The sequence below is a fragment of the Varanus komodoensis genome, unplaced genomic scaffold (assembly GCF_004798865.1).
Source record: "Varanus komodoensis strain SLA01 unplaced genomic scaffold, ASM479886v1 scaffold39, whole genome shotgun sequence".
In the NCBI taxonomy this organism is placed as follows: Eukaryota; Metazoa; Chordata; class Lepidosauria; order Squamata; family Varanidae; genus Varanus; species Varanus komodoensis.
Genome location: NW_025335922.1, coordinates 4241032 through 4267479, shown reverse-complemented (window position 1 = coordinate 4267479; position 26448 = coordinate 4241032). Strand labels below are relative to the sequence as shown.

The following is a 26448-nucleotide window of genomic DNA, read 5'->3' as shown; positions in this document are numbered from 1 at the left end:
AGACCACAGGGTCAAGGCCAATTCTAGAATTTCCTGGAAGCATCTGACTAGCCACTGTTAGAAGCAAGACGCTGAGCAAGAAATTGAACATCCTAATCTACTTATGGTAAGATTAACGTTTGTAGGCTGTTCAAAGACGTCGTTGTGTATGGAGGATCCAGCGTGAAACAAAAACTAAAGCTTAGACCATTAAGGAAGCTTAATGCCATTATGAGATCAACATAACTTCAGCTTTCTTTACGCAGTGGCTTTACGGAATTTCTGGTAAAGTTCTTTAGCTATGAAAAGAGATCACACGTTACTGTGCAGGCTCTCTAATGAGAGCTGTAGGGGGGAAGCATCCAACATGTGTGAATTTGACAATTGGCTGATTCTTATGACTGAGCCTACAGCAGTCACACTTCTGTGTTGGAAGACAGTGCTGCTTAACCCAAACGAATCTGTATCTGCATCAATGCCTTGTTCCTGTCTTATGCCAGATCCTAGTTAGTGCTTAAGACGCTGCTTAGGACTTCAAGGGTGTTACTACTGACTTGAGTGATGCTGTAATTACTTTACATGCCTATGGTGTGATTGCACTTGGGATATCGTGTACAGCTCTGTTTGCCACACTCAAAAAGGATTTTATAGAACTGAAAAGGGGTTAGGGAAGGAAAAGGCAACCCGAAGGATCGGGCTGGAGCAGTTTGGCAAGTGAAATGGAAAATTTATATAAAACAATGCATGGTGTGGAGAGAATGGATAGTGACATCTTTTTCTCTGTCTCTTGTAATATTAGTATTAATTTCATTTCTATACTGCCCCATAGCCGAAGCTCTCTGGGCAGTTTCCAACATTTTATTGGTTTTACTAGGACCAAAGTCATCTAATGAAGCTTCCCAGAATAGGAAAAAACAGAGAAAAGGAAGTAAATATTCAGCCAGCACATTCTTAAACTATGGATCTTGCGTGCATAAGATGTGATGAAGGTCTAGGTGGTTTTAAAATGAAATGAGACAAGGAAAGGGCTGCAAGTCATCATGGTTATACAAAGTGCTACACCTTGTAGGCTTGTCCTAGATACCTTGGTCACTGTAGGAAAGAAGGTGCTGGATTAGATAGGTTTTTGCTTTGATCCAGCAGGGTTCTCTTACTTAGCTGTCTTGCTGACTCCCAGCACTGTGGCTCATTCAGAATGGAACAGCAGACCATGTTCTGGCAAAGGGGGCCTTTAGCAGTTTTGGCTTCAGTTCTTCCCTAATCGACTGGATGTACAGCCTCTTCCTAGAAGTCATATCTTGCCACCGGGGGCAAATAGAAGCATAACTGCAGCATCTTGTTTGAAGCTGTTGGTGGAGTCTCAGGACAGGGACTGAGGGCAAGTGATCTAGCCACCTTGCTGAAACTAACCAGGTCTGACTTTGGAAGGTACCTGGATAGGAGAAGCCTGCTGCATGCCACCTTGAGTTCCACAATGAAAGCCGGGTAGGACAGAGATGTATTAAATAAACTTTTAAAATCTGAGCATCCGGTGCAGCAACCACAATACCACTTCACTGCTTACTGCTAAAAATGGGATACGATATGATGATGCCAATGTGATTTGCTTTGCATTTTTCCAAAATGTCTTTAGACTACACAGGTGAGTCATGTCCTGCCACTCCTTTTGGTGTCTGCTTTTATGCCAGTGCCGTGTCTAATTGGGTGGCTTTTTCTAGTATAGTAGCAACACGTTCCAGCGTGCCATTCTGAGACTCCTCATGACGTTATCTCTTTGGTCATATTGTTTTGTTGCATCATGCTCACTGACCCCTTCCCTTGTTTGATGGCATAATATTCTGCATGGCTGAGCTTTTACTATGGCTGCACAGTGCAAGGCCCGAGTTCCCATGCCCAACTGTAACTGAGCTTGTAATCAAGACTAATTACTTGTAACGGAAACAACTGCATGGGACTTCCATGTTTATGTCTACTCTGCCGCTGCTTCCCTCCCTTGCTTCTGTTGTTTTCCCATCTCAAATTTTAGTTTGTCAGCTCCTTGGGACTAGGGACATGTACTCTGCAAGGAACTGTGCACATTGATGGAATGGTATACAGAAAAACTACATTCATTCAATTCTAAAAGTTTATTGTACTAGCCAAAGGCCGTGGCAAATACATTAGATGAATGTGCTAAAAATGTGCTACAAAAACAAAATAATTTCAGCAATAGAAATATAAATAAATTAAAATAAACTATGAACAGAAATTCATCTTTAACTCTGAATTTCCAATGCAGTTTATAGCAGTTTTGTCTAATTCTCTCTTCCTGATCCGTTTTGCTGCCCAAGCAAACAAAGCAACTTTGTGTCTCATAACTATTAGTATCACTTAAAAGAGAAAGAGCAGTTTCTCCCAAGGCATTTCTGTATCCTTATGATAGCAAGGGTTTCAAGACTCTCTCTGGCGTCAGTAGATTAACATGTAATTAACAATGCCTTTAACTTGATATAAACCACAAATACATAATCCAAAAATTTGGTTGGCATAACCTGAAATCTCAACCCAGTAGAGGTGATTTCTTGTTCTATCACTCATCCCTTTAAAGAGATGGCCTCAATCTGAACAGAAAGCCAGCTCTATAATGTTCTGTTTTCAAAAGAGGAAATCTCTGAGAGAATTTAGCGTTTTTAATTAATTGCAGGTCTTTTCCAGAAATAAGCAGTCCCTTAATTCCTCCTTATCCAGAGTAAAGATGGTATTCAGGTCAAAAATATAATAGCTACATGCCAAATTATGAAGCCTTGACTTCCAGGTATAGGTTTCATTCATTTCCAAATGACAAAAAGCTAGAAAACATACAGAATAACTAGCAGTAATAATTACATTGTGCTACTTTGAAACCTATCTATTGGAAAAGTCATGAAGGAGCTTGCCATCACTATTGGAGAGCCTAACCAAATTACATACAGGTTCCCAAATGATCACTTACGTAAATGCACATTGCCAGCATTAGAATCATATCTTAGTTATTTTACAATGACTGCCTGGCAATCTCTGACTCAGAGTTAGCTTGTGACTCATTCCTGCTTTGCCATTGAGTAGGTTAAGCACAGATTGTAAGCAGCGTAGTGCCTGCAGGCTGCACACCACACCCCCTCTCTTTCTTTATATTTTCCAGTTAGGATGCTTCCTTACAAGCAGATGGAATTACTTCAAAGCTAAGTGAGGGCCCCGGTGGCTGCTGCCTTCACTTCTGATGACGGTCTCTCTGTGCCAGTCACCACTCCCATGGCGGCCATCTTATGCTGCTAGCCAGGACAGTTTATCGTGTTTCCAGATGTGTCTGTGGGCACACGAGATGCCAACCTGTGGTTTAGCATTGCATCACCTTGTTTCATGAAAAAAGGATGCTTCCATATGGCTCCCCATTGTAGAGCTACGGGGCCAGTTACTCTTATTTATGAGTATACAGCCTTGCTGGGATGTGGGAAACCTCCTGCACGTTCAGCTGTGTCTTCCAGGAGAAAGGTCTCCCAGTCTGCCTTAATGCTCCCTCAGTGGCACGGAGCAGATGCACATTCCTGGATATTCAGCCTCCCAGGTTCTCCTCTCAGCATGCTCACTTTCTCTCTCTTGTTTCCCTCACTTGCTCCCCTCTCCCCATTACCAGGCAGAACTGACCTTTTTCCTTTTTAAAAACTTGAAGTAGAGTTCAGTTAGGCAGTCTCTTCTGGCATCTTGTTTTTATCTGGGTACATGGGACCTCAGAGGCTGTCTGAGGACGTGAAGGTGGTAGGCTCCACTCCACACCATGCTTGACTACTTCCAGAAGTTCTTTAAAAAACCTGTTGTGGCAACTACTTCTGGGGTTCCCAAGCCTCTGGACCTGTGCCTGGTTGCCCAGTCCTAGCAGTGCCTCTAAGCTATCTGTACTTCCTGGCAGTGTTACGGGCAGTTACCTGGGTGGGCCTCTAATGCATGCATGCAATTGTCATCCGATAAAATAGCAACTATTACCAGCATTTAATTTCTATCCTTTGCTGCCAAAAAAGGCCCTCAAGGTGGCAAAATATAATGAAATAGAATTGCTAAGAATATGATGGATAGTGGTTTTCAGCCGTGCCTTAACCTCACTAATTCTTCAGAAATATAGGAGTTTATCAGTGCCTTCTTTCCCCCACTCCAGTATTAAGAGCTTCCACAAATGTGGCCCAGTTGCAACTGTTTCTTAAAACAGTACAACCTGAGCAATTAAGTCCTATATAGATGAATCATCTTGTATTTCCCATAGAAGAAGTTGCATTCTGTGTCTGGCAGGCACATAGCTGGTGTTGACCCTTTGTATAGGACTGGGCTGCAACTCAGTAACAGTGAAAGGCATGATTTGTCATCTTCGATAAAAGAATCCCTGCCACTCGAAGAATCTACCCAACCACCCCAGCCGTGCAAATGATACGGATGATCACTGCACATTTTTCTGCCTCTCTTCTGAAGCATGTTGCCTTGTGCTCCTGAGCTCGACTGGGAATGAAATTTCTCCTTGCTGCTTCCATGCAGTCACAGGCAGCAGCAGCAGCTCAGTATGCTTGTCCCTTGAGGGCCAATATTTTCCAAGCCTAGGGTCTTTTTAGCTAATTTTTTAATGCTGCTGAAAAGCAGTAAAAGTGGCAAGTCTGTGACATACATTTAATGGATATTAAGATAGCTTTATTCTAGCCACAGGATGGCTCTACCTAGTTTCTTCCTTTGTCCCCTACACCTGAACTGGAGTCAGTCCTGGTATAAAATGTATATGTCAAGGACGATGCTTAGCTGTAGTATTTCGTAATCTCTTATTTCTATAATATCTTTAAAGAGGTGTTCAGCCACTGTGGGAAATGCTGACATGACGTATCTCTTCATTTAACAGCAATGCATGGCAAGATGTATTGCAAAACCCTTCATAGCAGCACTCCACTGACTTAAATAGAGGTGAGGAAAAAGGCGGCCTGGCAGAAAGAGGCTGGAATGAGGAGAAACCTTTCCACCCACCACCAAGGACCTTTTTGTCCTAAGGGTCCTTGGCAGAAGTGGGCTTCCTCCCCCATAAGCTGTTCTGATGGGTTTAAACAGGCAAACACAAGGGGGTTGATGGATGACACAGTGTTTGTGGGTGCTATGCTGTTGACCCCTCTCCTAGCCTGCTGAATGCTACCTGAAGTTATGTGGGGGACTGATCAACCACCCTCATCATTGTCAAGGAGAAGGGACCAGGAAACCACAGTGGTTGTGTCAAAAAGCCAACTGCTTCCTAAGCTTCTTCTTACAGAAGACCACAGAAGTGACATTAAACCAGCTTTCTCCAATGGTGCTTGGCGGATATGTTGGACTATAACACATTGGTGAAGGCTTCATTGATCCATGATGGTTGGGCCATAAATAGGTTGGTGGTTGGCATTTTTATCAGAGTAGAAGTCCTTCATGACTATGTGATATTAACATGTATCTCCCTATAAATTAAGATAAGAAATGAAATCATTTGTGTCAGGGTCTAAAATGTCAAAATTCCAGGCAGACAGAGATTGTACACACATACCAGCCCAACAAAAGTTGTTTGCCCATGCAAAGCCAAATGTAGAAGCTAAGCGATCTGGTGTAATTTTCCTAATCACTATATCAAGTATTTAAAATTGAAAGCATAATTATAAAGATATGCATGTGCTTTAATCTTTTGGCCTACATGCTGTATACATCTCAGGAGACCTGATTCAGCCTGTCAAGGAAAAAAGTGTTTGAAAAAGTATTAAATCCTAACCAAGAATAAATTACTTCTTTTTCCTGTATGTACAAATATATGGAAAATGTATATTTTAATGTGAATAACTTGCATCTGTCTATTTCAATGAAAATCAGTGTGTTAAGAGCTCGTCTGTTGGGTTGTTTCTGGGACTACAGCTTAGCTGCCATGCTTATCTTATCAGAGATTGATATGCCTACTCAATTTAATATTACATAAATAATTACAAATCATCCGTGAGACCTTGCCAGCTGCTATGATCCCACAAAGTGACTTGACCCAAAACCCCAAAGTGCTCAGAAACATTCCTCACAGACTGTTTTCATAGGCACCACTTCAAAGTGGTTGCGGTTTAAAAATATGCTGCTATTTTGGTGTCCACTTGTGTGGGATAAAATTTCCCATCAGTAATAGTAAGACTGTAATAGGAGTCTGCAGGAAAGGAGAGCATTAAGAAGAGTGTTCAAGGCATCTTTTTGCTGGTTTGCATGCAGAGTGTTGATGAAGTAGTTTTTATAAACCTTCATTTTTCTTAAGGTGATATCATCTAACTGAAAACACTGGCAGAAATCACAGCAGTTGTTAGTATAGGTTAAAATGCCACTAATTCTGTTTCGTTAGCTCAGATCTTACAAGTTACCTATGCTTCCTCTTGCATGTGTTCTTCAGGTTTCTAGTAGACCTGCTTCCTCATTATTTGCCATTCTTGGGCTGATTGCAGGGAGACCTAGAGCTGGGCTGCAACCCTGAAGCCCTACTTCTGTCGCTGGCCCCCAGAGTGTTTGGCCAGTGTGAATAAGAGTGGTTGGGACATGTTTAGAGTATATGATCCCATTGCCCCATCCCATATTAATGATGGGGTCTGTGTGCGTGATGTTTGAAAACATTTTTGTAAATATCAAGTGCTTTGATTGCCAGAGAAAATGTCAGGGTGGTATACCTTAATAATGTTTTGCATGAATAAGGAAAGATGCCTGAAATACTTCATAAGAACATAAAAAGTCATGCTGGATCCAACCAATGGCCCATCCAGTCCAGCACTCCATTCACACAGTTTCAGAACAGCTTTCTGCAGGATTGCTCAGGCAGGATGGGTGCAAGCCTTCCAGCTGCCCAAGATCCTCAGCAACTGTTATACGCAAGTATGCGGCTGCTGATAATGGGGGAATCACATGGCCAGTGAGGCTGGTGCTATTGATAGACTCCTCCTCCATGAATTTGTCCAATCCCATTGTAAAGCTTTTCAGATTGGTGGCTGTTGCTGCTACTGCAACAGTAAATTCCATAGTTTGATGGCATGTTGTGCGCAGAAGTACTTTTATGTGTCCTTTCCATTGGCAAGGAGAGTGGTGCCACCCATTGCTCACCAAGCTGCTAAAATGTACCAACAACTTTCAAATGATTAAAAAAGTATTTTTGATGTCTGAATACAAGTTGCATAGAATAGAATCTCTTCTGTGCTATAAAAGCCGTCATTTCCCACTCACCCCTAAGAATGGCTCCAGTAACATCCATGGCATTATTCTGAATGGGTTCTTGGATTACAGCTTTAACCATTTTCCACCTCTTCCCATGTTACTCTTTGTGGCCTAACCCACTGCTTGCATGGCCACAACAAGCATAACTTCCTTTCATCTACTAGATAGGGAGGAGCCAGCTGACTTTGCTCACACCAAAGCATCCGTGACCACTAAGCATTTTATGTTAGAATACCACTTAGTGATTTCATCATCAGCTCGGCGGCCCTAGTGGTGGCTGTGTAGCTGGCACTAAGGAAGTCTCGTTAACTTGTTCACCTGTGTCCCATGTGGGTCCCTTAAAAGCCCAGTCCTTTCCATTCTGGCAGCCAAGGCTTAATTTGATTAGGGATGGCTGAGGATGTTTTCAGAGACTCATGAAAATATTTGGCAACATATGCCAAACTGTCTCTTTGTGCACAACCTGTGTGGCTCTTCAGGCCATTGCTTGGCTGAGGAGTCATTCAGTACTATCCATTGTTGGAACACCACAGAGGTGCTCCCTAGGACTGACCATTGGCTGGGCTAGCTGGGTCTGATGGAAGTGGACATCCCAAACGTTTAGAAGGCACCAGGTCACAGAGGCTGATATATATTCTAAAGGCTTCTGTGTATAAACAGATTTAGGCGATCTTCTGTGCTTTCCTGTAACCTAGAAGAAGAACATTTAGGCAAAAAATCTTTTCTTATGTATGCAAACTTCACTTGCTGCACTTCAGAACGCTTCCTTTTCTCTGCAACTTTATTTATTAGATTTATACCCTGCTTTTTCCTTACAACAACTCAAAGCGGCTTACATAATTCTCCTCCTCCTATTCTCAGTCTTACCCCTGCAACAACCCTGGGAGGCAGGTTGGGCTGAGAGTCTGTGACTGGCCCAAAGTCACCCACTGGGCAGGTTCCATGGTTGAGTGGGGACTAGAACCCAGATCGCCTGAGTCCCAGTCCCATGCTCTTAATCGCTACACCACAATGGCTCTCTTTTAACAACAGAACTCTGCCATATATTGTATCTGGCATTTGAATTTCAAGAGAGAGCTTTGCCCAAAAATCGTTGTGGATGATACAAATGCTGGTGTTTGTGAGAAAACTGACCTCTGTCCCTCTGTTGCTTTCAGCCTGAGAAGTCCTGGTACCACTTACAATAAAGGCCAAGTCTTGTGAAATTATCAGAATATGCTTTTTGAAATATAGACACTCTGTACAAAATAAATCATCTCAAGGACAAACTCTTCTTAAGCCCAGGTTGCATTCTGGACAAGTTTTCATTCTTTCAGATCTCAGTAGAATCAATAGAATTGCATAGCTTTTTAAATGGAGGTTTGTTTGTTTTTGTTTGTTGGGTTGGTGGAAAGAAACCAGCAGCTGCATGTATAGTTTACAGAATTCTGTGAAAGTAGATTTGGTGTGAGTTCCCGGAGGATCAGTTTGCTGATAGCAACCCATCAGAACCCAAACATGTCAGACAAAGCATAGTCTCTAAGAAATACTCTGGACTAATAATATCAGTCACACCCACATGTGGAGGTCTCACTGGGCAGCATCATCCAGGATGGAGAGAGTTATCCAGTTTCAGCAGAAGCTTGCCTGTAGGAGTGATCAATGTTGCAGCAGGCAGTGCCCTGAATAGAATCTCTTCTGTGCTATAAAAGCTCTCTTGATCTATAGCTAACGCTCTAGGTGTTGTCAAAAAACCTCACTCCTTAGGTTAAAATGAATAAATAAACCCAGAAGTGGGGCAACAGTTACATGTTGATCAACTGTACTCAGGAGTATAAAGCAGAAAGTCATTTGATTGATAGCTGTTACTAAATTAAGTCTGAAGGTGCAACCGTGCCTTCAGGCTATGTGTGTTGCTTACAGACATTTTGGTGCTGAAAAATGGGTTGGTGCCAAGGTATGTGGGCCTTATGAGGGTTGCAAGGTGAATGTCTCCTTCAGCTTCACAATTATTCCCTTTTTTAAAAAAGAAAATGTCACAAGCCTGTCTTTAAGCCAAAGCAAATTGTAGCCATATCCCCTATGGTAAATATTTTAAACAATTAAGACCTGGGTTGTTAGAATTCACCCAGTGATTGATGGACTCTTACGACAATCTTGCTGGGAAATGAGAAATGACGAAAGCATTTTGTGCACCCATTATGAAAGTTACAGCAAAGGCTTCTAATCTTGCTCCCATCTCTCCCTAGCCCTCTATTTATATTGTGGCCATGGCTTATCTCTTATTTACAGAAGGAACTTACAATTACAGATGTGTAACCCTCCCTGAGAAATTTCTCTAGTGTTGTAGAAACTCATTAAAACTTGTTTCAAGTTGAGGAAGGAACCTCCAGATTTGCCTTGCCATTTCAGTTTGAGTGATGTTAAGTGACCAGAAATAGTATCTTCAGTAAGAGCACTGGTCCATAGACTTCTTCTAGTGGTTCTTAGTTTGAAGACTAGGTTTTTCTACTAAATAGGAAGAAATTATTTTCCTTTGTTAGCAGTAAATACTTTCCCATCGCTTCAGCAGAGGTGAGTCTGCCTCTTACTGGTCTGTAAATGGAACTCGCCAAGGCTGCTTGGCAGGCAAGACCTGCTGAGGAAAGGGGTCACAGAACATGCTGATTCAAGTTATCTGTGGCATTTTGGGCAAGTCCATCTTGATATATCCATTTACTGGAAGCTATGGAGTGGAACAATTTTCAAAGGGGTTTTCCATTTATGCATAAGCCAAACCATTTTTGCAAAAACTAGACCCTGGGAACATGGCAGTTAATTATACTTTTGAAATATCCTTTTAACAACATGCACACACATAAAAAAGTATAATTTATCCACTTGCCTCTCTGTTTCCACCTGCCACTTAAGATGTTCTTTAAGACGTTTTGTTGATAATGTGCTGCATACAAAGTTTCTATAACCTGCTGCCCTCCAGATGTTTTGGCCTTCAGTTTCTACCAGAGTTACCAGTTCAGCTAATGTTTAGGGATCCAAAATATTCAGTAGTCCAAAACATCTGGACGGCACAAGGCTGGGGAAGGCTGAACTTGAAGGCTAGAGGTGCTATTGACCTGGGATCACTTTTATTCATAAAGTCATATCCTTTCATTTCAGTTATCCGAGCCAAGGTAGTGGGGAAGAAGCTAATGAAAGATGGACCTTTTGGAACAATGCGATATACCGTCAAACAGATGAAGGTGAGTATATTGGCATGTAGTCACACTGGATTACAACAGCAAAACATTTCTGAGTGCAGTATAAATCCCACAATTATAATCCCCTCCTTATTCTACTCAATGCGTGTCTCATGTTCCTGTATCAATGAAATTGTGAGTAATTGGTAATTTCACATATGTGAGCAGTCTTCTTTTCTTGATGCATTTCTCACATACGCAATTATCTGGAGAAGCTTGCCTGCTAGTACATGTGAACTGTTAAGTAATTCACTTTCACCAGTTCATCTTTACAAGCATTTTAGTGTATAGTGTTCAGGGAGACAGCCAAGGTTTGTTGTTTTTTTTAATCTTACATTTCCTAAACATTTGCAAGAAGGTGATCTAGGTTGTGGTGACTGTGGCCTTCAAGCATGGGAAGAAAAAATATGTTCCTTATGCTAAATATAGGACTTTTCCTTGCACTTTGAAGGTTAATTTTGCATGGTGGAAAGATATGTGCTCTTAGGGCTAAATCACAACAGGATCGTGTGAATGGTCATGAATCTGCCCCAAAGTCTGCCGCAACTACTGAGAGAATTAGGTCCAGACTAGATCAGAAACATTTTTAGAAAGTGAAAAGCAATTGCAGGGCAGGAGGGACTGATTGGTATTGGGACCCTGACAGCCTTCTCCCTTCTACTACTTGCTTTTCTTCCAGTGCAAAAACTGGGCAAGTGCATGTGGCAATCAGAAGGTGATCACAGTGAGAGGAGGCAAAGGGTTGTGAATGCTGTTGTGAATGCTGTACTGTCTGTTTTGTCTAGCATGGTGGACAAGACTGGAATGTAATTCATTAATCTAGTCTAATAGCAGCTGCCACCACTTTTCTTTAAAAAGCTGAGGTCAAGTCAAGGAAGAAATCCACAGCTTGTAGCTTTTATTTACTTGAATGAAAGGACCCTGTTAGCAAATGTTGGGTTGACATGGTCCAGTCTGAGTGCCCTTACCTGTCCTCATAAGCCTAAAGAGTGGGCCAATTGACTGGGCAGGATAGGTCCTTAGGCTAGTCAAATGGCACCCAATCATCCCAGCATCCAGATTTATTAAATTCAACATAAGAAAGTGGAAGTAATAAGAATTAGCTAAAGAAAAGAAATGAATCCATTGTAAATAATCGCATCCTAGATAGACTTACAAAATATTAGTATCATACTTGCCAGAAGAAAGGAACTAGTGAGATGTTGCAAATGTTAGAAAACTTCACACAATACTTTACTTGACACACTGTAGTTTATTCAATATAACCAGGAAGAAAAAAGTTGGGCAGGTTGGGAGAATTTTATTAGCTGGTGGATACAAGTTAACATTGGCCAAAGCAGGACGCTATGAGGGATATCCATGGCCAACATCTTCACATATGGAAGATAACATGTGAAAGCAGAAGGGATGTTTTCTCAAACCTCATTGCTAGGTTGAACTTCTCATTTCTGTGTCTGGCTGTGTACTTGTGGATGGGACTGGCCAGCTCCTGGGAAAACAGAGCCTGTAGTGTCCCAGGGCAGGACAGAGAAATCTTTAAAATGGCAGGGCTCTTTGATCAGTGTGTCTTCACCACCACCTCACTGTCTCCTCAACCAGGGTTCTGATGTAGATTTCCTCCTTCCTTGCCCCCTATTGCTGGTGCCTTGATATCTCAACTACTTTGGTCCAAGGTCTCAAGATTGAAACACAGCTGTATAACAGCATACAGAGCAACTTCCCATTCTCCCCCAAGTATTCCAAACAGAACTTCCGTTACTGTTTAGGTCTTTCCCTGGGTGCATAAGCAGACATTCTGTAAAGACCTAGTTGTGGGGAGCTCTGCAGGGCTACCACTACCTGCCAGTGAACCCCAGCTGAGCTGTCCGGGGCTGGTGGAATGATGTCAAGTTGGTGCCACATGCATGGCAACTTGTATAGCCCAGCAAAGAAGCCAGAGTTACAGTTGGTTAGGTTGGGAAGCAGTGAGAAAAAGTGCAAGGCCATCTATTCAGATGGTCCAAGAGGAAAGGGAAGGAGAAAGATAATCTCATGAAGGACATGAAAAGAAGAGGCAGACTGAGAGCAGAGACGGGGGGACAGAGTGGATCGATGGACAGCCAAAGGGAAAGGGTGGAGAGGAAGAGATCCTAGGAGTAAAGGAGGCAAGAGGGAGGAGGAGACCAAAGAGATCTGCTTGGATGTGGAGTAATATAGAAATACTGTAAATAAACGAATAAATAAAGTGCTGTTGGGATCAGGGACTATAAAAGGATTTTAAAAAAGATGAGTTACTGGAGGAAATAAGATCTTAAAATTGAAAGAGGGAGTTAGAATACTAGAGAGAGAAAGGGGTGAAGGAGTGGCCTTATTGTTGAGAACTCAATTGAGTGAAGGAGGAAATAGTGTTTCTGTAATGACTCCCAGTGTCCTAGACTGGACTGTCCAGGTAAAGCATCTCCCACTGGGTTCTCCAACCCTTTTGATTCTCTTTCTTTGAAAGAATTGTAATATTGGCTATGGGTATCATGACCAAATTAGCCAAGGAGCAGTCAGTCCAGAAAAACACAGACTACTTGAGAACATTCTCCCTTCTCAAAGATGCTACCAGAGTCCTGAGGTAGACAAATACCGGCCTTTATTGGTGAGGAAACAGATGTAACAAAGCTACGGATATAACCCAGAGAATCCTCTATTGTACTGGGGCTCAATAAATCATGAGGATCTGATTCTTTAATTTATATGGAATGGATAGGATATGCTGTGCCTGATAAGCCTGACAGTGGCCTTATCAAAATTGTTGCATGGAAAATGGGAAAGGGTTTGTCTTCACTTTCTGGAACAATTGGAGTTTCCAACTCCAAATACATCCAGATACTGTGCTGAACATCTTCAAAAGCCACCTCCAAGAATGACGGCTTCTGTGTGGTAGTCCCAAACTATATAATCATTCCCTCACCAAGGTCTGCCCAGTGCCAACTTTACTGTCTTTTCAGTACCAGGTTAAGACTGCTTTCTTTGCCAAGACTTCAATTAGCACATAGGGGTATTACAAGTTGTTTTTAGCAGAGCTAGTCTTAGTTGGACTTATTTAATATTTATTTATTATTTATTAAAAGATTTTGTATGCTGTCCTATTATATAAGATCTCAGGACAGCTTACAATATTTAAAAGAACAATTAAAACAATTTCAATACATAATAGAACAGAACAAAACAAATCACAAAACAAACAGAGTGACTGAAGGTTAAAAGCTGTTAAATTTTAAAATATTGTTTAAATAAAAGGGTTTTGGCCTGGCACCGAAAAGAGTATAAACTTGGCGCCAGGCGTACCTCTCTGGGAAGTACATTCCAGAGTCTGAGTGCCACAGCTGAGAAGGCCCTACTCCAAGTTAATGACCTTTTTACCTCTCTTAGAGAGGGTTCCCGGAGCAGGGCTTCTCCCATAGATCTTAAGGGATGTGAGGGCATATAAGGAAAGAGACAGTCCTTCAGGTATCCTGGTCCCAAGCCATTTAGGGCTTTGTAGGTCAAAACCAGCACCTTGAATTGGGCCTGGACTTCAACTGGAAGCCAGTGGACCTGGTAGAGGACCAATGTTACGTGAGAGTAATGGCTTATTTGTTTGAATATCACATTTTATTGTATTAACCATTGCATGCTGCTTAAAGAGTTTTGACTATGGGCAGAAATGAATTAATCACATAATTTCCATTGTCACCCACACCCAGCCTCCTGTGACATGTCTTTTTTCAGCTGTACTGGGCAAGATGGTGGGATTGAGGGTCCTGTCCTGTTGAGAAGTAAAGATAGAAATCTCCCATCTTCTTGGCAGCATTTTTAATAGTGACTCCACCCCTACCCTGATTGCCTGTAATTACATAAAGCTGAACTGGATACATAGCCCATAGTTGTGGGCTGGTATCATTCTCTCCTTATCCCTTCTCAGCAGATCACTAGGTGAAGCTTCTAACTGTAATTTTATCCATGTTAAATAAGGGGCATCCACTGAGTTTAAACCCTCTTATTTTGGAGTTAGTTCTTGCCCATACCAGGAGCTGATTCCAGACTGAACCCTCCTCTTCCTTTTCCCACCAAATGGAGTTAACTCCACCCTAAGGGAGGTTTGCACTGCTCATGGTCCACATGGCAGGAATGCTATCTTGACCTGGCAAAAGAAAACTGAACTCAAGTTACTTCCATCCCCCTCTGGCTTTGACTCCCTGTTCTGCAGTGTCTCCCCTTGAGCCAGAGACTATTTGGTTCTCATCAGCCTCTTAGCTTATCTCAGAGCTCCTTAGACTTGGCATCCCAACAAAGCATTCTCGAATTTTCACCTTGCAATGCTGTATTTTGGGAGAACTGGGCCAGTCCCTGCAAGGGGAAGGTATGCTTGCCTCTTCTGATGTTTCCATTCAGTGTAGTTCAGGAAGAATCTTGTTCTGAGATCATTTTTTAAATGCATACATCTGTATATTTAACTACTGCATTCTAGCTTGCTTTTGAGATCGTTGAAACAGAGACATGTTAAAACAACCACTGGACTTGTTCGCACAAAGTATGTGTGAAGTGTTATTCAGAGAACGAACCCTAAATCTCTTAGTTCTCACCTGATGGTGTCAACATATGTCCCAGTTAGAATGATGCTGATGTTTTTTCAGTAGGAACTAAAGTGAGGCAGTGACAAATCTACATAAAGCAACATACATTATGTACGGGTAACTAATTCTTAGACAATTTGAGTCTGATTAGATTTGACCTGCTGACTCTGCAGAGAAAAAAGCTGCTTCCTCCCTTCACTGGAGCTCCCTTCTGTGCTTTCTGGTGGATGAGCAGATTTTGCTGAAACCTGTTGCTCAGGACATTCTGTTGCCAATTGACCTCTTGTTACGCAATGTTGAAAATCTGCTCTGGTTTATTTTTCTTGGCTGCTACGTCTCAGTCATAAGACTGGTTAATATCTTTAGAAGAGTGGAAAGGAACAAATAAAAACTCTGATGGTGTTTGTAGAAATCTGAAGCATATTAGACAAAGTAATGGTTTGGAAAAACAGCTACTTGCCTGCCTTCTAATAACAGTAATTCTCTTTATAAAGCATAATCCAGCTAAAGATAAAAGTTGTGAGGTTATAAAGGCTGTTTTCTAAATCATGACAAACTAAAGTTGCTGTCCAAACCAGCCTTGACACATCCCCTTCACTGGAATGGATTTGTGCCTGAAGACAAACTGGTCACTCATTTTCTTTAGCTGTGTAGTTCCTCTGGGGTTTGATTTTGTTTTTCACAAAACCCATCAAAAATCTTGTACTATTGTGCTTATGTAATTGGCTGATAATATTTTAATTTATTTGTTATTGTGTGTTACAAAACAAAACCTTGTCAAGAAAAAGAAAGGAAAAAAGTGGGATATAATAAATATAATATTATGAGTCTGGGGGAGGTTACGATAATAATAGATTATTATTAATAGATTAATAGATTAATAGATCCATAACAGTAATTACATATATGTTGTATAACCTTATGTATTCATATATAGCAAAACATACTACTGTTGCTAAAAATAGCTAAGCCTAAACCAAATATCCATATATTTATTCATTTGTGAATTATGCCTAAGGATTACATGCTCAGTAATTGAAAGTTTTGTTAAATCCTCCACTCATTTTGTTATTGCAGGCAGTCATTTATCCAATGTTATATTAGTGATTTAGCTGTCAAAAGGTGCAGAAGACCCATGTATGTTGATCTTGCATTAAATTCCAAGTGATGGGTAGGTAGTTAAGCCATGGAGTGCTACAGGGTTTCATCCTACCCCCATGTGGTTCAGCATCTATGTGAAATCATGATCCAGAGGTTTGGACTGAAGTGTCTTCAGTATACTGATGACACTCAGCTGTACCTCTTGTTCACATCTAATCCAGGTGGAGCAGTGACAACTGTGAACTGATGCCTGGCCGGAGTGATGGACGAGATGAGGGCTAATAAATTGAAGCTTAATTATTTTATTATTTATTTTATTTAGGAATTATAGACTTAAGTCACTGTTTAACCTCAAACAGTACTTCCAATAACACAGGTGGCTCTAAAGCTGTGCAAGCAGCATGGCTAAACCTAGATCCCAACAAACGGCAACTTACAATTAGCATGGAAAATGGCAGTAAGGTACATTAGGACTGACAAGCTAATCCAAGGTAAAACTCAGCCTGCCTGTCCAGGTCCTCCAAACATGAAACCGTGTCCGATAGAATAGAACCCTCATTTTTGTAGCAAAATACAGTGGGTGTTTGGGGTGTTTGTTTTAGTCAAGATGAGTAGAAGAACTATTACCAGACGTCTCCTGTATATTCTGGTGGATAGAATAGCAGATCTAGGAATGGCAAGATCTGAGTTTACATGTGCTGTGGAGGCAGGCCAGCAAGAGCTTGTTGAATGCATCAATCCATAGCTCATGAAAAATGTTTGCTTTTGCAATCACTGCAAAGTACTTTAGGTGTAATCAGCCCTGAATGTTCAATTCCAATGGAACTGAATGCAAGTTAAGAGATAAAGGTGGAGATAAAGGATTTTCATTTCTAGTGTACCCAGTAGAGCTTTTCTGGGTGGTAAAGGGCCGGGGGAGGAGAATAATTTTGCCCTCAGTGGCCAACCTTGACAGGTTTGCAAGGTATTTGAAGTTATGGTGCTTCCCTTTATCCCATTTAGTGTAGTTCTAGTTACATTAGCATCCAGAATATGTCTGGCCCAGTTGTGCTGGATGAGTTTCAGTTGCTGAGGCCTGAGGGTGTGGTCAAGGTGCTTGGTTCTGTTCAGCCAACTACTTATACGCTTGTCTCTCCTGTTCTATTTCAATAAGCAGGGGATTGCCCTCCTCCGAAAGGATCAGGTTGGTGCCTTGATCCGTGATTATCGCTAGAGGTAGTGCTTGTGGCTTGGAACAGATTTTTATTAACTTAGGGCAATTACTCTAGGATGTTGAATCTCCTTCAGCGGGAGAGCCAAATGCCATTAAGGAGAAGCTCTTGAGAGCTGCATTCCCATGGAGGTGAGACCAAAGGGAAAAGGGGCAAAGGCAGGGACAACATGCAGAAAAATACAAGTATATCTTAGTTTAAACTTTCACTGAAAGCTGGTCTCTAAGCCTTTAAAAAGGGGGGCGGGATTAGGGTTAGGGAAGGGGACTGCACAAACTTGGGATGCCACCAAACGACTTTTGACCAAGGAAAGAAGGTGGGGAAAACCCTGGAGGATTTAACTGCATTTCAAGATACATATTTAGAAAAACCAAACCAAGTGGAATGTAAATTAATTTCAACCAGGGTCACAGTTTATAAATATTCAGAAGCCAGGGAATTATGGTTATGTCTGTGTTGGCAGAGTCTGCAAAGTACTTCAGATGGCCTTAGAACATTATTCATGCTCTGTAACCTCTACTTGTAACTTGTTGCCTTTAGGCTGATCATACACCAAAGCTGATTGTATTACTCCCAATACTGTTGATGTGCCTAGTCAATTAAAAAGGCAAACAACACCTGCAGCTCACAATATATTCATCCCACCCCTTACTGCAGGGGAGCACAAGAAGCTCTGCAGCTATAAGAGAAAGGAGTTCGTATCAATCTTAGCGTCCATTAGAATGCATGGAGTGAGGCGTGAGGAACCTTCCCATTGCAAGATATTGTCTTTAGGGTCACTGAAATGAGATGAACCACATGATTTGCTTTGGATTTTTCATGTGCAATCTCATCCAACCTCCAAGGGAATTCATCCTTAACAGGAATGGTTACTGCTAAGGCAGTAACCACCAAACAACATTCATGCATACTCTGTTTTGGCAGACATTCGTTCCCTGAAAGAAAGGGCTGTAGTGACAAAAGGGTTCAAAGAGCAGTACTATTGCCTTCTTGGTGGCTTTTTCCTGACTAAAGCAACAATCTGTGAGGAATTTCTTCTGTGTTGCACAAACAGTGACATAAGAAAACTTGCCAGTGGATTGTACCCATGCATAATAAACATTGCCAGATATTTTGTACATTTGAAAGGACTGGAAGAGATGATTAGGTAGCAGGTTTCTTCTCAGAAGGCTTTCCAGATTCTCAAAGACTGTGTTTGAACAAAAAATAAGCATCTGAAGAGCATTATGGCATGTCTTCTCTAGAAACCTGAACTGATAAATAAGCATCATATCTTCCCAGAATCCTTGGTCCAAACACCTGTACAGTGCAGCTCTATAGAAATAAAACAATTCCCTGGAATAAATAGTTTAAGCACTTCAAGACAAAGTGGATGAAATAAAATACAAAAGCCAATCTTTTTGTTTTTGTCATACATCAACAAAATTTTATTAAAATGGTCTCTCTCTCTCTCTCTCTCTCCCCCCCCCCTCAGATGTACAGGGGATTTGACAAGATGCCACATGTTCAGTATATCTACACAGAAGCCTCTGAAAGTCTTTGTGGGGTCAAGCTTGAGGTCAACAAGTACCAGTATATGATTACAGGTAAAGAAAAAACGGATCTCTTTGCTTGCAGGGCGGGGAGGCAGTTCAGTGCTAGTTAATGGACGTGTCTTACAAATATTACCCACCAAATAGTAACATTGGTGAGCTTTCAGCACTGTTTTCTCTGTTTAATTCTATGTCCAAGCTGCCTGTGCTAGTCAGGGAGAGGGATAGTGCCTAACGGAATGCCTTTTGCTAGACATATACCTATCTGTTCTGTAAGGCCATCAGTGGAAGCCCTCCTCCAAATGCCCCTCAATCTGAAGTTTGGACAGTGGTGCAAAGGAGAGGACCTTTTTGGCAGCGACTGCCATCTGTGGAATGCACTGTGAAGAGCGGTTCACCTGGCATTCAAGTCTTTTAGCTGTAAGGCTGAGACATTTTTGTTCTGCTAGGCCTTTTTATTAATAAGGCTCCCAAAAGTCAGAGTTGACGTGACAGCATGTAGCAACTACAAAAGCCTATTTGACATTAGGTTACATCATTTCATTGATGTATCTCTGTTGATCATGCATCTTGATGGTAAGTTTTAGTTCATTTGCTAGACATGAAGTGGTGTTGGCATTTGCTTTGTCCTTTCATGGCAGTTCTAGATCTTATTTCTCTTTGCTTGCTTTTGATTATTAAAATTTTGTTTTACATTTAATTTTGTGCACTAGAAAATGTACACTAAAGAATCCACAAAGAATGCATTTTATACAGCAGCTAACAAAGACAAATAGTCTGAATAAAAGGCAGGTTCATTTTAGAATATAAGAAAGTTTGCACAAATTCATAAACTGTTACAAATTCAGAATTTAAATTTACATTTTTGGTTCTGAATATTTTTCTGTTAGTCTGTGAAAGTGATGTGTTGGTTTTGTAAACCAAAGGGGAAAAAAGATTTTCAGTTATACTGAGCTTTAGATACTGATCTGACTGGTTGAACTCTTCTACAACCTGCTCTTGACAAAGCTGGAATCTGAACTAGAAGCATGTAACTTTGGGCTTGTATAATAAACTTAAAAGAAAGGAATGCCTTGAAAACTGTCAGTAATTTCAGCACTAATTTCTTATATAGGTGTAGAAGAAGGAACAAGGCTTCCATGGGCTTGAAATACAAATTTCTATCCCATACTTTGCTGCAAAAGTATTCAGTGGCCACAGGAGGGGCTTTCACAACTGGCAGCAATTTACAAACTGGCACTTACACTGAGAATATTAGCAAGTGCAGGAATCTAGACCTTGGAATAGCTGATTTGCATTTGTGTTTTCTAGGTCGAGTTTATGATGGAAAGGTTTATACTGGATTGTGTAACTTGAATGAGAAATGGGATAGACTGACTCTTTCCCAGCGCAAAGGACTGAACCATCGTTACCACCTAGGCTGTGGCTGCAAGGTACGTGCTACCTTCCATAGTCATCCTTAGAATTATCAATTCGTTCATATATTAGGGATGTCCTGGGAAGAATGCCCAAGAAAGGCAATAACAGGAAACCCTTTGGAATTCTATTCTTTGTGAAAGGTGTTTTTTTTGGGGAGGGGGGCATGTGGGACATTTTCTTAAGCCTCTTAACAAAAACTAAGCTCTGGCATGCCTGTCCCATTAGACTTAGGGTGGCCAGATCCAAAAATGTGCAGAGCCTGGAAGAGAGTAGGATTTTAGGCCAGTTTCTTTTATAAGTCCTGTAATATGATTCCAGGATAATTGGCCTCATCATTAGAACAGGATGAAATAACTCTTCTACTCCATGACTAGTCAGATAGTTTCTAGACAGGGCAGACTCACAAGAGTCTGGCACAAGAATTCATAGTGGAGAGCAGGGTGCGGAATCTGAAGCCTGCAGGTCAAATCTGTCTCCCTGAGGGCCACGTCTGGTCCTCCAGTGTCCTCCCGATGACCCTGTCTTCTTTCCTTCAACTGTGGTTGATTTGGGGATGCTTTTTTGTCCTTTTTGCCCTTGGTTCTACCCATCAGTGTAATGAAACCCCTGAAGAAATTGCTAAAAATCAAATTCATCCCTTGAATGATGGACATGAACAATGAAAGAGATTGGGCACCCTGATTGGCTTTAAGGGATCCTTAAAGCATCTACGTGAAGAATTAACATCCATGCCAACATGCATACCTGTTCTCTTTTTGTAACTGCAGATTAAACCCTGCTACTACCTGCCCTGCTTTGTGACCTCCAAGAACGAGTGCCTCTGGACAGACATGCTCTCCAACTTTGGCCAGCCTGGGTACCAGTCAAAGCACTATGCCTGCATTAAACAGAAGGAGGGCTACTGTAGCTGGTACAGAGGATGGGCACCACCTGACAAAACCATCATCAATGCCACAGACCCCTGAACACCCAACCCTCTTTCTTTCTTGTTCTTTCTCTCCTTTGTGGCTGAGCATTCTTTGGACACTAACTCATATCCGATCATGATGGCAACCATGATATTAGTGCCTGTTTCATGCAAATTTTAGCACTTCGAACATTTGTGTGTGTTTTTTAAATCTATGCTGTCTTAACTGATTTTTTTGTTTCAAATCACTTGTTTTTTAAAAATTTCTCTCACCCATTTTGGTCAAAAGGATATTTATCTGGGAACTTCTATTTGCACACCAGATAAATAAGAGAGCATTTGCTCTATATATCACTATATATAGCAATATAATCTATATTTTTGTAGGAAAATAAAAATCTCAAAAATTTCCCAGTTGAGCATTGTATTGCAATTCTAGCCTGTCCTCTTCACCCCCTCCCCTTTGCTGCTGCTTCTCTCATATATTCACTGCTCAGCCTACATAGACAAAACTTTAAAAAAAATGCAACCAGTTAAGATTAACAATATGAGCAAATTTAAGCCGTGCACCGGATGGATGAAGAGAAAGTTACAGAGTTTGTAAGAGATGGAGCACTGGAGTAATCCAGCTGTCATGTGAATTAAAAGGTCCACGTCAAAATGCCAGTCAGGTTCCAACTGCGAAAGTACAAGCTCCATGGCAATTCTGAGTTTGCACAAAGGATAAATAACAGCTTTTAAAAATCAACACCAATTAATGCAGCTAATCTCTTTTCTAAGTGCAAATGCAGAGCAAACCTGTATAGAATTAAAACAATGCCAGACTTTTGGTAGTTTTAATGTGGCTTTAAAGCTGCCTTTGCAACCTTTATATTAACCCATCCCTGCACCCAATAGATAAAAAGTTTCAATACAAATTAAAGAAATAAACTCACACAGCAGTATTTGGAGATGGGGACAAATAGAGGACTGGCGGAAGGGGACAAAAAAATTTAATTAGGGTTATTGACATAAGAAACCAGCTGCCACAACACTGTTTTGCTGAATGAAAATGTATATAGATGTAATAAGCTATTTTTGTCAGGACATGGGATTGTTTCATGCTATAAGCAAGGAAAAGTTTGATTCTTTTGTTTCACAGGAGAGATCATCACATTCCAAGTCACTGGTTACTATTTTATTTTTGTTTAATTGTAAAAATGTTGGAATTCCAGTGGTTTCTATAGTAGTGTTAATCGTGTGTGTTTATTCCCCTCCCTGTGGGCTCCCCTTTTCTCCTTGCACCACAAAATTCAGAGACTGAAAGGTCACTGTATTTCTATCACATGATAAAATGGTCCTGTGAAAATGCCCCGGTATGGTAAGATTTCAGTTTAAATCCTCTGTCACTTCTGAGCACTTTTTACAGTGTGCTAGGCTGTGTTTTCATAACACAAAATCCTGTCACTATTAAGGGGGCAGGGAGAGAATTCCTCCTTGGTAATGTTTTCCTCTTTGGACAGGTTCTCTTATCAGTATGTGCAGTGAAAACAGAAGTAGCTAGCAGATAGACAGGATGGGCAGAGAATAAATAAAACCACACTTCCCCTACCACAGACATCCTTCCTAAAGCTCTAAATCTTAGCTATCTAAAAGAACATTTTAGGGGGAGATTGTGATTGATTCCCTTGTGGGCTGTGGTTAAAGCAGGCAAGGTCCATGTGCTCCCTACGCCTTCTGGCTAAAAGGACGATGAAGCTAGCTCTCCCACCTTCTCTGTAGACTTGATGATTTGTTTGTTTTTATTATGAAAAGTATAATATAAAAGTCTTGTAATAAAAGTATTTTACATTTGAGTGTTGTGAAGTGAGCAGAGTCACTGAAGGGATTTCATTGAGGCTGTGGAGCGGGATGGGAAATTGACACTTAACACGCGTTTTGTTCTTATTTGTAATTGTGATTTGTCTTACATTGTTATCTCTCTTCAGTTCATTCCTTGTAGGAAATGGAGCTGCCATAATTTGGAAATTGCCCTGTGATAAACGTAAGCCTAAGCATCGCTGCCTTAACTGTTGAATGAATAGCTCTTGCCGGTCCAGGGAGCTGAAGGTGTGGCCTGAAGCTCCCACACTTGGAAGATAGTAGAGGTGGGGTTCAAGGCCACAGTCCTGGGCTGTGGGGAGGGAGAGAATCTCTGAACATAGACATTCAGCCCATTTTGGAGAAGAAGAGTGCTAAGCTAGCACTCTTTTTGGCTGACTTCTTGGGTCTTACATAGGCAGTCATTTCCATAGGAAGGGAGCATGTGATCATGCAGTCCTTAGCCTGCATCTTGAAGTGCTTTAGTCCACTTTCATCACATGATCTGTAAATGGGTCTTGATCTTGGGTCTGATAACTCAGTGTATCCAGTGACCATTCTTCTAGTAGAACTAGACCTGGAAGCTGTATTGAATAATGATATGGCAGGCAAAGCAAGAAGAGAGAGGAACTTTACTGAAATGTGCTATCTTTCAGAGATACAACATGCCTGATTTTGTACTGATTCCCAGGGAGGGGATCTCAATCTTTTGATACTTATTTTTGGACAATTATTTAAAAAGATGGCTGCCACTTTCACAGAGCTAATGACAACAGAAGGTTTCTTTACTAATATTTTGAAAAAACCAAAAGGACTAAAGCTAGAATTCTGATGCTGTCTGCCCCAGCTGCATCCAGCTCCAGCCAAAATTAATGGAACTAACAGCACCACAAGCATCAACTTATCTCTCTCTACTTTGTGAGTGAAAGCAGCAAGGCGGACATTGATCATAAGGTCTTTCTTGAATAGCATGTAGGGGTTGGTCCATAATCAGACTCTACATTAGACAAGTGCTTATTGGAAGTATACTAATTCTCTTCTAAACTTTTCAAAACACCTGTGCAGACTTAGATGTTCTTTGAGAAGACCCACTGCAATCAATGGAACTTAAGTTACTTAAGATTAACTCTTCCCATTGATTTCAGTGAGACCAGTCTAAGTCTGGATCCAACCCTTATTTACCACCCTATACACCTTGGAAGATGCAAATGCCACATAAAATCAAACTGGGACTTAAGTTAATAATCTCCACCAAATTTCCTTCCTTTTGAAGTGAATGTTAAGTCTAGTTTCTGTTGCAGCAGGCCAAATTCAGTAAACCTGGTGGTGGAGACAGAGTCTCTTAGTACCTCTACTAACTGGTTGGAGGTTAACATGGCCTGAGTTCAGTTTGTCCCATTTCTGGATATAAAACTGACCCAAGTTCAGAGTTCGACAGTCAAAAAGACAAGGCAGCCTTTTGCTGACTGTGCTGTTTAAGATTTTGATCTGTGTTTTCACGGAATGGCAGCTCTAAATTTTTATTAGTTTCGCTGTCTAGAATTTTAAGGTCATGGCTGAGACAGTACAGTATTGCAATCAAGTTATTGTAGAAATCTCTTTAATTGCTAAGAAGGTATGTGTCTTTATACAAACTGTAATATATCTGTGTGTTTGTAGGAAACAAAACAAGAATAGGCCACGTACCCAACAAAGCTATTTCTTTGTCTATGTGGATTTCCATTTTGCATTGCAGAAGGTAGGACTGAGTTGAGGGCTGGCCACACAGGCAAGGGCAGCGGACAGCAAGGTTCCACCTTACTAATGAAGATGCCATCACAGAGGGCTTTTGTTTGTGGCTGTTTTAATGGGAAGTCAAGTGGAGGGGAAAGAATGACGGGGAGAGCCCAGCAAAAATTACATTTCTTTTGGGAGGCCTCCAAATCCTTTAGTGCTATTAGTAATACTGTGTCTTTTAAAAAAAGATGCGAAGCACTTTTTAATCTTTTATTTCATTCCCTTCCGCAACACCCTTGCCATCGTACCCCTTGTATAGGTTGGCATGACGAGAGGGACTGGAAACGGAAGCCTGACCCAAGTGTATCCCTCCATCCACCACCCAGGCTCTCAGCATTATAGCTGCTATGCTCACCTTTGCACTTGGCGTATGGGCCCGAGGTGCAAAGTCAACTGGTGCCTTGCCATTAATGTTGAGATGCAAGTCTGTGCTGATGCAGTTAAGAACTCCTATACATTTCTATGGAAGCTCATCCTGTGCCGGGTTGCTTGGAAGGTGGTCTCTGGCGTTCACTCCTGGGCAAGTGGGCACAGGACTGCAGCCTTAAGAGGCACGCTTGTGTGCACTGCCTTTGGACGGAGTAAGTCTCACTGAACTTGATCCGACTTCCAGCTCAACTAGCAGGTGTGGGACTAGGCTGAAAATCTGTGTTCTTTCTCTCCTGCATTACCATCCCTAAGAATTAGGAGCATTAGAGTGGAAAGAAGCTTAGTCTGGGAGAAAGATCCTCCCCAAAAGGAATGTACTTTTTGCTACGTTTTGTAGCACTGTTTACGGTTCCTCCTTGTTTTGTTATTTATAAATTTTATATTCATTGAATGTATATTGTCTTTTAAGGTAATAATGTTCACTTTTTATAGTGTTCTTTTATTCTAAAACAATAAAGTGTTTTATTTCTATCACAGATACGTTTTTCTTTATTTGCCATGTGTTACAGTTAGAGATACCTAGCTAGTTGCTATTAGCTAGAAGCAGAATGTGAAGGATTGCCTGGAAGCTTTTCTAGCAGCCCAACTCTGCCTTTGTAAGTGTGCCTGGGATCACCACTGCTTCTGATTGCAATTCATGGTGATCTTTCAGTTCTCTTTTTCTTTAAAATAGATGGGAAATAACTGCCAAAGCTGGGAACAAATCTGCTTTGGGCATGTGCTTTCTCCCTTTCTAATAATTAGGACATTAGGATTGGTTTACTTTTGGATCATATGGGGATCCCGAACCAAGAGCAAATACAAGCAAGCGTTGCATTTCATTAGTTCAAGTCCATTTAGGGTGCAATCCTACGGCAATGCCTAGAACTCTCTGAACTTGAAGAATTATGGGCATCCTAAGCAGGGTGGGAGGTACCTCCTTCCATGCTGCAAATCAGTTAGTGACTGCTGTGCTTCTGAGTAGGATGAAAGAAGGCTGAGGAACTACCAGAATACCTGTTAAAACATGCAGTCAATAGAAAAATAACCTTGGTTTATCAAAACAGCAAATATTTTCAAAGAGCCTATTGTAAAAATGACTAAGTTTTGCCTTAAATTATTATTTTGATATAGTGTGCCATAGTTAGGAATAATTTATGAGATTTTTTTATTGGGACACCAGAAAATTTCTTTAGACCAGCACTGATAATGTCAGGATCTCTAGTTCGGATTTCTATTTCT

At 41.2% G+C, this 26448-nt stretch overlaps 2 protein-coding genes across 4 annotated transcripts in view; one reads left to right on the top strand and one right to left on the bottom strand.

The window, feature by feature from the left end:
• Window positions 1–25703, top strand: part of TIMP3 (TIMP metallopeptidase inhibitor 3) — a 36842-nt gene extending 11139 nt beyond the window's left edge. Inside the window, exons 2-5 of the mRNA XM_044441093.1 lie at window positions 10351–10433; window positions 18800–18911; window positions 20169–20290; window positions 21044–25703. Coding sequence (XP_044297028.1) covers window positions 10351–10433; window positions 18800–18911; window positions 20169–20290; window positions 21044–21241 — 515 coding nt within the window. The 3' untranslated portion in view covers window positions 21242–25703. The remainder of the gene's footprint in view (window positions 1–10350; window positions 10434–18799; window positions 18912–20168; window positions 20291–21043) is intronic.
• Window positions 1–26448, bottom strand: part of SYN3 (synapsin III) — a 179650-nt gene that overhangs the window by 113664 nt on the left and 39538 nt on the right. The gene's annotated exons all lie outside the window — the stretch shown is intronic.